This window comes from Chanos chanos, chromosome 5, assembly GCF_902362185.1.
Source record: "Chanos chanos chromosome 5, fChaCha1.1, whole genome shotgun sequence".
In the NCBI taxonomy this organism is placed as follows: Eukaryota; Metazoa; Chordata; class Actinopteri; order Gonorynchiformes; family Chanidae; genus Chanos; species Chanos chanos.
The window spans coordinates 26,071,030-26,082,015 of record NC_044499.1 but is presented as its reverse complement, the minus strand read 5'-3'; the positions used below and the strand labels follow the sequence as shown (position 1 = coordinate 26,082,015).

General features: G+C 40.3%; 1 protein-coding gene across 1 annotated transcript; it reads right to left on the bottom strand.

Annotated features, from left to right (window-relative positions):
- Positions 1–318: 318 nt before the first annotated feature.
- LOC115812347 (desmocollin-2-like) lies at positions 319–8,112 on the bottom strand. Its single transcript, XM_030774829.1, has 14 exons — positions 8,104–8,112; positions 7,916–8,020; positions 7,181–7,336; positions 6,722–6,866; positions 5,761–5,915; positions 5,502–5,636; positions 5,173–5,358; positions 4,497–4,744; positions 3,769–3,911; positions 2,905–3,126; positions 2,549–2,770; positions 2,120–2,229; positions 1,264–1,533; positions 319–516 (listed from the first exon to the last, which is right to left on the bottom strand). Exons 1-14 carry the CDS (start codon positions 8,110–8,112, stop codon positions 319–321), a joined length of 2,304 nt encoding a protein of 767 aa, XP_030630689.1.
- Between the last annotated feature and the right edge of the window lie 2,874 nt (positions 8,113–10,986).

Here is a 10,986-nt window from a genome sequence, read left to right as displayed (position 1 = left end):
TCCCCTAAACAAGCAGTCATAAACCACTGCAAATTCAGAGCTGTAAGTTTTTTCCCCTTCTGTTTTTGCCAACACATAGGAGGACGTCATGTTGGCATTGTGCATCATCTTAAGGCATTTTGCCAAAGTGTATAATACTGTAGAAAAAAGCAAAATATTTCACAAATCCTGTATTTATATGGTTTCGGTGACAAACTGAACATACTTGGTGAACATTAGCAGTGTGATGTTCATTTAAGTGCAACTGAAACTGCCAGTTGCTGGAGAGCAATTGAAAATGAGAATGAGGGACATCATTAGCTGACAGATCATAGGGCTTCATTTCTTGATGGAGATGTCTGCCAGGGGTCTGAACTTTGTCCCGAGTCCATTGAGGAACTCTGTGTTGTCCGGCTGATCCATGTCACTACAGCAACCCACTGATCCCGTCGGTGACCCCCGACCCTCATAACCATAGGAATGAATGATGTCGTCTGCAAAGCGTCCATCCTCCTCCAAATTCATATAGCCCAGTTTCTGGGAAGCCAAATCCCAAGAAAACATTTTAACCTTAAAATTAGTACTGTAAAAGTAAAACCCCATTTTTTCAGCACTGTACCAAGCATTTCATACCATGATTAACAGATACACATTTATTCTCAAATGATGTTCAGACATGCCATATTTGAGGCTTTCTGTTACCACACAGTAAACGCATTTTACTGTTGAATTTGGCATTCTATTTCACCTTTACTGACTCAACTACATCACCGTATCTATGGGTTCAGACCTCCCGGAGGTTAGATATGGAGTATGGCTCAGCCCCGGAGGATCATGGGATTACGTGCTTTGCTGAAAGGCACATCAACACTGCGAGGAAACTTAACCAACCACTCTCCAGTGTATGCTTAATTTACCCATCTTCTGAAAAAACACCCAAGCCTGATTGTTCTTTAGTCCCCAAACCCCTGCCAGTCTCATTATGATTGTTGTCCTTCATTTAACAGTCAGCATGAATGATCTGGAATGATTTGGTTTCCTTACATCACGTTATTTAAAGCAGTGAATTTCAACTACAGTCCTGGGGACCCACTGTCCTGCACGTCTTTTTTTTTTACTCTTCGTTGTCATACTTAATTGAGCTAATCAAGGGCTTGATGATTAATTGGTCAATGGAATCAGGTGTGTCAGTCCTGACTTAAAAGAGAGACGTGCAGGACAGTGGGCTCCCAGGACTGGACCTGAGAATCACTGATTCAAAGTAAGTTTAAAGGAGGAATATACCTGATCCAGGAACAGTCCGTTGGTTCTCCAGGTGTGATTGGTCAGGGCGGTCCTGTTGTAATTGTCCATGCTGATGGTTCCTGCAGGCTGCATGTCTTTCATTTCTGTCATCAGGACATTCTTAGTGTGCTCCACAAAAGGCTGCTGAGCTCCGTACCATGCCCCGCTCACCATCTTCTGATCCATGGCTGCCGTCTTCCCAACACTCGCTATGGATCCTTTCAGGGAATCATGGTCAATCACAAAGGAGGGAGACTTAAGGTTCACACCCTGTAATCAAAAAGGAGCCAGTGAAGACATTCACCAGGACTTGTTCACTGTGACCTGACCACACTGAGAATTTTAAAAGGGCCAGTTCAAAAGCCATCTTTCAGGGCAGTGATAAATTCACATCTAAACTAGGTCTAGTATCAGTCAAATAGGTCTCAAGGCATAGTTCATTTTCCATATCAGCTGCAAATTTTCCTCTGTCACATTTACTTTTCTTCAGCACCGTGAGAAGAAACCTCTAGCCCAAAGCAAAATTCATAAGTTTCACAATTTAGAAAAAGGCATTAAAGATATAAATATTTAATCTAAAGACCAAGAAGCACATGGTACATGAGGAATGTGTTTCCAGGAAGATAGGCCACACAGACTTTTTAATCTTGGCCAAATCCTGCAGATTGCAGGTTCAAGTTTCAAGTTTTATTGTCATTTACTAGATAACAATGTGGACATCACTATCAGTAATGAAATTCTTGGTGAAGCTGCAATGCCACTGGTTTGCAGTTTGAAATACTTAATGCACTGTACATTAGAGAGAGTGTGTGTGAATTCTAGACTTTGAGGGTGGTGGTCACATGACAGCCCATACCTCTCCTGGGCCCTCAGTGTTACTCTTCAGCAGCATTCCCCCACTCTCTCCACTGTCCTCCAACTGCAACTTGTCCTGCTTGGTCTTGCACACTAATGCAGCTAGAAGAACTTCACAAAGAAATCAGAAAAATAATAATTAGGCTATTATAATTACAGTGAGAGGTGCATTTCAAAAAGGCTGAGAGAACATTTGAATGGCAAAATTTACTGTTTGTTTTTAAGACAAACACTGTCTCAGGAAATCTTCAGATTGTTCAATAAATATCTATCTGCAAGTAAATACAAATACTCCCTAATGGTCCAGCTAATGTGTGTGTGTGTGTGTGTGTGTGTGTGTGTGTGTGTGTCTGTGTCTGTGTTTGTTTGTGTGTGTGTATGTGTGTGTCTGTGCGTCTGCTTGTCTGTGTGTGTGAGTGTATAAGTAAACACTCACGCAGAAGCAGAGCCAAACCAAACAGTAAGGCAAGAATTCCCCACACTCCCAGTTCGATAGAGGTGTCCTGGGGAACACGCTCTCCATTTCGGCATTTAGACACTTGGACTGACAGTGTCTGGGTGTCACCATGGCCCTGAAGGTCTCGCACTAACACAGTGACTTTATACAGACCGTAAGGCACCGCTTCATTCGGGTTTAACGTGGCTGCTGTGTCTGCAGGAAATCAACAAGTCAGTTTTGAGTTTACTTGTTGTCATTTTTAGTACTGTACCAGTGAGCTATTACCATCATGGTCTTTGTCATCATCATCAGCAGCAGCAGCATTAACCATAACCATGTCTCCGTACCATTAAGTTTGCTTAGAGTCCATTTGCCATCATTTGGTTCGTGCAGTGTGAAGGAGAAGGGGGCAGAGAAGGGCATGCGGTCTTTGTCAGTGGCTATGATGAGGGCTGAGCCAGGCTCATTATTTCCCTCACACACAATCAGCTCTTTACTGGAAATGACAGGGCTGTTATCGTTTTCATCATCCACGCGAATGACAATAGTTCCCGTGCTACTTTTTGAGCCTAGGAAGAGGTGGAGAAAAAGATGTTTTTGTATCAATAGTTCACATCTCTTGGATGGAAAAAGGGTATTTTTGTAATTTATATTCATATACAATCAGAATTAATGTACTTTCATACAGTGTGTGTGTGTGTGTTTGTGTGTATATAAGGGACATGATGAGGTGCTGTTTGGGCCATAATTCAAACTTTTCCGCTCACATACACATAAAATATTCTTTCATTCACCAGTTTTACCGCTGACATTTATATGATATGCTGGTTTATGTGTGTGTAAGAGGTAAAATAGTAAATGTGAGAGCATTCTATGTGTGTGTGAGAGAAGTAAAGTTTGAATTACAGCCATAGTGGTACCTCATAGGACATTGTGTGACATTTAGCGTAGAGATGGTGTGTGATGTTTACTGTAAGGAATGCGAGTTATACACAGACTGAACCCGGAAGGCCAAGCAGAAAACCAGCACAAAATTAAAATCATGAGCTTTCATGTTACGCTCATTCTCCATATGTCAAAGGAGCTAAAATAAACAAATAACTAAAAAAAAAAAAAAAAAAAAAAAAAAAAAACAGAAAATCATATAATTATTTTAGCAGCTGCCTTGACTGTTGTATAGGCTGTGGGGCTGATTTCCGATATTTACTCACTGGCATCCACTGCTTTAACTGTGACATTGTAGAGGCCGTCCACCAGGAGAGGCGACTCCCGGTCAATAGTGTTGGTGACTCTTATTTCCCCAGTGTTTTCATCAATGCTGACCCAGGACCCAGGGTCTTTGACCTCATAGTACCTGAAGGATACAGACATTTAAATGCCCTTTTGATTACATGTTAAGAATTTAAGTCAGAAGAAGTGCACATGTAGGTCAAAAACTAACTGTGGTTTCCCACCCAAAGCAGTGCGATACACAAACACGCAAGCAGCACAGATTTGTGCAGCACTCATGTTTTTACCAGGTGCACTGTTCCTGTCGACCTTGATAGCCTGTTCTAGCACTGTGTTTGAGACATTGACATGTAGTAAACATAACATAATATATTTTTACAAGCTTTTAGAAATATGGACTATGGTTTGAACACTTTCTATCAAAAATTATGTTGGTTGATAAAGAAGACTTGAAAATAACTTCTGAGGAAACAGACTCGTGCACAATTATCCAAAAGGCTATATGCTACTTATCACAGGATATCACTTTTTCATTGAACAAATGGTGTATTTACATGTACTCCCAATGGTGAATCTAGGACAGAACAATTGGCACCAGGCAGAAAAATAGACAGACAAAAAAAAAAAAAAAAATTTAAAAACAAATCAAACTCAGGTTTATCTGTCCCTCTCAATAATGGAAGCACATTCACTGTTTTAGAAAACTAACTTGATGCCATTGCTGGTTTTGGTTTCAGGGTCCAGAGCCGTGTATTTGCCAATGATGGTGCCATTTGGGGTGTTTTCCATTACACTGAGGTAAAGGATCTCTGGGTTGAACTCCGGACCCTCGTCCACGTCTGTCACCTCCACAGTGATGGGAACAGACACCCAGGAGGCTGAGGTGCCCTTAAGCTCAGCCTCATTCCTGGCCTGAATCTCCAGCTTTAAGTCTTTGATCTTCTCATAGTCCAGAGGCTGTCCACAGGGGAAATGTTTGGTGGAATAGTTAAACTCAAAATTAAAAGGAGATACTACTGGATAGCTAACATGGTAGAGGAAATAAAAAGTTTGAGTAGTTCTATTTGATGTGTATTTGAAGCATATTTGATTGAATTAGTTCTCAGCCCATAATAAAATACAAGGTCCTCACACTTTCCAAAGCCTTTGGCTTAACTGCACAAATGTTAGAGCTAACTTTGCAGAAAATTAAAATTGGTCGTAATGACTTTGCACAGGAAAGTTTTTGTGTGAATTTGAAATACGTAAGTGTTGGATGAAAGACCCATGACATAGTCAACACTTATGACTAACCATGAATTACCTACAGAAGACAGAGAAAGAGAGAGAGAGAGAGAGAGAGAGAGAGAGAGAGAGAGGGTAAATATCTGTGTTTAGGGATTGACCTTGACAAGATAAAGGAGACAATCATTTGTCTTGGGGTCTGTTTCAGTCCTGAAATACCCATCTTCATTCCCTTTGTTGATGATGTAGACGGCATTCCAGTTTGGGGTGTTTTTCACATCCTTATCCTCAACTGGGATTCTGAGCAGCAGAGTTCCACCTTGGTTTTCTGACACTTTTACAGTATACTGAAAAGGAAAAGGGGTAGTAACCAAAGGGTACAGTCATCTAATTGTACTGTCTTCATTGTCTAAACTAATTTAGAACAATTTCCTTACACAGAGTTAAGTAATTTCCCTGGGTGTAAGGGTAATAATGGACACTGTCTTACTGATGTTTCTGTGAATGTAGGAGGATGGTCATTGATGTCAGCTAACACAACAGTGGCAGTGCCAGTGTTGGATAGACCATTATGAGCTCCATTCATGTCTCTGATTTCCACGACAGCAAAATATGTGCTTTTCACCTGAGATATAAACAGGAAGGATGTTTTGACACTAATAATTTATTTGATTAAAAGAGAGTCAGTGTGTTAAAATTTTATTTTAGTTGTTAATCTGAGAAGTGTAAAAGAGTGGAAAGCCTGTCACCTCTCGGTCCAGGCAGACGGCTCTGGTGGAGAGAACTCCAGTCTGTGCGTGGATACTGAAGTACTGCTGGCCGGACAGGAGGCTGTATCTGATCTTGGTGTGGTCTGTCTCTGGGTCATCTCTGTCAGTGGCATTCACAGTACCCACCACAGTCTCTGTGTATGAAACATATTTTATATATATGTGTGAGTGTGTGTGTGTGTGTGTGTATGTGTATGTGTGTGTGTGTATGTATGTATGCATACACACACACACACACACACACACACACACACACACACATACATACATATATAATATACATCAAGGCCTTGAGCTGGTTCAAGGAATGAAAACAAAAACCAGAAACAATCGATACTGCGCTAGGAACAAAAATGAAACCAGGAACTTTACATTTTTTAATGTTCTGGAACAGAAACATTTATTTGAAATAATGGTAATCGGTAAATAATGTGATCTATAGCTCTTCTAGTTAGTGATACAATGCGTTTTTGTAATGTTTTGTGACATTAGTGATAGATACTATAGAGTATCGATAGACATTCTTGCTGTCTGAAAGATACATATTGTCACGTCACACAGCCCTATATGGAACGTTATTAACCAGTATTTCATTTGGTTCTAAATGATTCAGGAACGATAATTTAAAGGTAGAACGCGAAATCATAAACGTTAAAATATCCATTCTGCTCGGAACGAACTGATTAAAAAAAAATTCTGGCTTGAAGCCATGATATATGTATGTGTATGTATGTATACACACACACACACACATATATGTGTGTAGGTGAGTGTGTGTATGTATAGATATAGATATGGATATAGATATAGATATTTTAACGTTTTTGACACACAAGAAGTCTACGTAGTTTAAATTGGCATCTCATTTAATTTTCCTTTTTGCTGATTTAGCTCTTTTCTATTAACACATATTTATTTCAATTTTTTCCCAGGGCCTAACCTGCTTTACATTGCTCTGGGACAGAGTAACGGAGACCACCGACAAAAGTGGGTTTGTTGTCGTTGACGTCTTTGACATTGACAATGATGGGAAGGGGCAGATCTGTCTCCACGTTGGTCCTTATGTCAAACACCCTGGCCTGGAACTGGACAGACACAAACACCACAGTTGACATCTGAGTTTTCCTCTCATTCACATTCACTGACACAGCAGTAACTCACTGAATGTGCTACACTTCCAATTAAGTAAAAATCATCTGGCGATTGACTGACTGACTGGTTGATTGATTGATTGATTGATTGATTGATTGATTTAACCATTTTTGAAAACTTGACTGAAAAATGAAAACTTGACTTCAAAAAGATCCCAGAAAACATCAGGAATATTGCAGATGGCTAAAAGTGAAGGATTTAGTTTGTCTTTTCTTGGAGACTCTCTGTAGTAGTATCTCCACCGTACCTTGATCTGTGGATACACCTCTCGGTCCACAGCCCTATGGACCTTCAGCAAGCCGGAGAATTTATCCAAGGAAAACAGTCCAATAGGTTCCTCTGTCACTCCAGGCCCAGATATTGTGTAGTATACTGAGTGCTGAGCCGAAGAGTCTGAGGCAACCTGCTCAAAAGAGGAGAACAGAAAAATGATTTAGAGACATGAGGCCAAATTACCAGCTTATTGCTGACAGCAATTTCTTCTCAAAATATCCTAGACACTATCTGCCTATTCTCTTCAGCTTGTCATGGAGCTAAAATGAGTCCATCCTTTACTGAAACACAGGAAGTAAAGCTTTGCCCCAGCATATCATTCAGCAAACGAGCAGCACACACTTTGGCATAAACCTTTTCTCAGCTACCAGAGCAGGTCTCCTCCTAAACAACACTTAGATCAAATGAAGGCATGCAGTAATGGAAGTAAAGAACAGATCCAGTCTCAGAAGAAATCTGAACACTGTCTTGTCTTAAGTCAAACCAGACTTTCAACAACCAGGCTCTACTCTGTGCTGTCTCTGTGTTTATGAAATATATTTTGTGATGTATATTTTGACTGAGAGGTTATCCAGGTTAATTCAGGTCAATCCACTGATACAGGAACACAATCAAATGCTTTTCAGAGCTCCAGATCAACTCCAAATGATTTCATTTAACTGCAAATACTTATCCCTTCAAGCCAGAATGAAAATGAAGGAACCCTTACTATCTCGACATCTTTTGGGAAAGGAGGAGTGTCATTCTCGATGATGTTGAAGGGCAGAGGACGCCACCGTCGTTTGATCCGTTTCAGTATTCCGCTCTTATGCACCTATTACAAGACAACGATGTCACACAGGTGGGACGCAGTCGAATATTCAACGCAAGAGCCATGATTTACATATTACTTATTACCTTGGGCATTTTGTGGGAAAGGCTGATGTTCATTGTTTGTCTCTCTCCATCACCGTTCTGGAGCCATACTGTGAACGTCCTCCCACCCTCTGTCAATCGGATCCAGTGCTTTGTCACAATGGTGCCATCCGGCTGAATCACGAAATCTGAGTCACTTGTATTTAAGTGTGAGCTTTGGACTCCACAAGCCCCCAAATCAACTGACGGAGGGAAAAAATTAAATCTATCAGTGATATTGATGAATATGTTTGAATATGTATGAATAAGTCACACACATGCGTGCACACACAACCACATACACACGTACCCGCTTGGGAATTAACTTAATTAATTAGTTACAGTGTTGGAAGATTTGACATGAACTGCTCTGTATTCATTTGTAATACAGGTATGAGCATCCTAGAAACTGTAAGAATAAGAAAGAGAAAATCTACCTCTGGAGACAGCATATCCCGCCACTAATCTCTCAGGAACAGCTACATGGACGACAGGAGGGAAGCAGGACTCAGAAAGTCTGAGAGAAACCTGGACAAAGTAAATAAAGAATTTAAACACAAATGAGACAACATGTCCTCAGACAGCAAGCAAATGTTACACTAACAGTTGGTGGTGACACAATAAAAGTAACTACAGCAACTGTATCTCTAACAACGGGTCATAAATCTAATCGCTTCATTGACAATGGCTGTTAATGAAAATGGTAGCTGCCATGAGGATAGAAGTATTCTAAATGTACAGAAGTTTATTCTTTCTTATAGACAGCTTTCTTGGCATTCAACAAGTCAATATGCTATGTTATCTGTGTTACTTACCATCAAACAGAGAAAACCATAAAAAGCTAAATTCCAAATCATTTTCAAGCACGAGTGATGATCTTCTGTCAAGGTTTCACTGCAACTAGGCTAAAAAACACTTGGAAGAAGGTTTTGAGAGTATGGGTGCGGTAGGGTGTGAAAGGGTGTTGACGTCTGAACTCTAACGTACTAAAATATAGTTTGTATAGACATTGTATAGTTGGCTGTTTCCGTAGTGACAGGGTGAAAACATACCAACCCCCACAGAAAGGATGACACATGTGTGTTGTGTAGACTGCACCTGGCTCCACCCAGATAGAGATTACATTGATAGTGTGTTCACTGTAAGCACGGTGAAGTACTGAGCTGTAACTCACCTACTGAATCATGACACTGTTGTCCTGTTGTTCAGTTCTTCTTATAAGTTAATATACTTCTTATATGTTATTAAGTTGTAGCCATACAAACAAAACAAATCAATCAGAAATTATGAAACAAATATCTTTCAGTGTATTTGTGTGAACAGTTTGGGATTTTAACCTTAAAATTCATCCACTGAAAAAGATGTATTTTGGCTGTCTAATATCTAAATTACTGTGTTATACACAACTGAGTAGACCCTATACTGTTACACCATATATGGTATTATATTATAGAAAAGAACAAACAAACAACAAATGTTGCAATAAAGAACCACAGCATGCTGTTTCACAATCATACACTTTCACCTTGTCACAGTGCCAACAGAAAATTCCCCCCGTGTCAGACAGCATTTGTGAACAAAAGGCAGGGAACACAAGTTTGAAAAACTCACCGTGAACTGGTTCGGTATTTCTCTCCCAAACAAAATACCTGACAAGTATTAAACATCACAATTCACCATCCAAGCAGACATATTTTACCCTCTACTCTCTACCCTTCTTCATTTTAATCAGATCACTTCTGCAGACTTTTAGGTCTCCAACTTTCATTTGCAAGATCAAAGAATAGAACTGGGACGGAGACTCTAAAACATTCAGTAGCTTTTTTCACCATGTGTGGGAAATAGCTTGGAGCCAGTTAGATTAAGCTTTAAGCCTCATGGCTGCCTACCTACTTTCATTTCCTTATTTATTTATTTTTATTTATTTAGTCAATTATTTAGTTAGTTAGTTAGTTAGTTAGTTATTTTATATCACATAAACTGAGAAACTGAATTTCATGAAAATGTACAACAGCCATGAAAATGACACAAAATGGCAGAAAGGTGAGCCAGGAGGCAGCTCTGTCTGATTTTGGGGGGTGGTTACTCTTGCTGGTTTGACAGCGGCTGTCTCTTTCTCCCCGAAGCACGTGCTTTGTCTAGAAAGTCAAGATATCCAGGTTCACTCTGCTGCTGAATCAGACATTAAAATCAGGGCTTTCACTCTTCAAAACAAGCCAAAGACTGGAGTGTCTACAAAACGACACTCCAGTCTTTGGCTTGAACCCCCCCCCCCAAAACTTAAGATGGGGAATTGAAACACAATTTCCCCTCTACATGTCCTTTCTTTGCATTCAGAGGTGGCTGAGGTGTGTTAGGCAGGAGTTTCAGCTGGGAGTATCACAGGTTTGGGCTGGCTTTCCACACCTAGATTTATAAATTACCATGAGCTTTGTTGTGTGCTTTCAAACACAGCTCACTCATCATTAGTCATCCCCATCTGCAGATGTCTTCAGTTTTATGAAGCGTCTTGGCTGTCCTGTATACCATTCGCACACAGTCACCTGCTGTGACTTTAGTTGGACAATTACACAGGGTCTTCACTAAGCCACACCTATGCCCTGAGGGAGATTTCATGTCATTTTGTCAGAGCTTACATAAAGAGCATGTATGCTAATGGTTGAATGTTCAGGATCTGCTGATCGTGTTCAGTACGTGTGTTAGTTTAACCCTCCCTTTCCTTTAAAAAAAAAAAAAAGCTTGTCTTGTATCTGTGTTTGTCAAAGTATTCCAGGGGCGCAATACGAAGGGGCAAATTGACGCTCAGACTTAGTGATCTCTGCTCATGAGGTATTAGAAATCCGACTGATGCACTGATTGTAAGTCGCTTTGGCTAAAAGCGTCTGC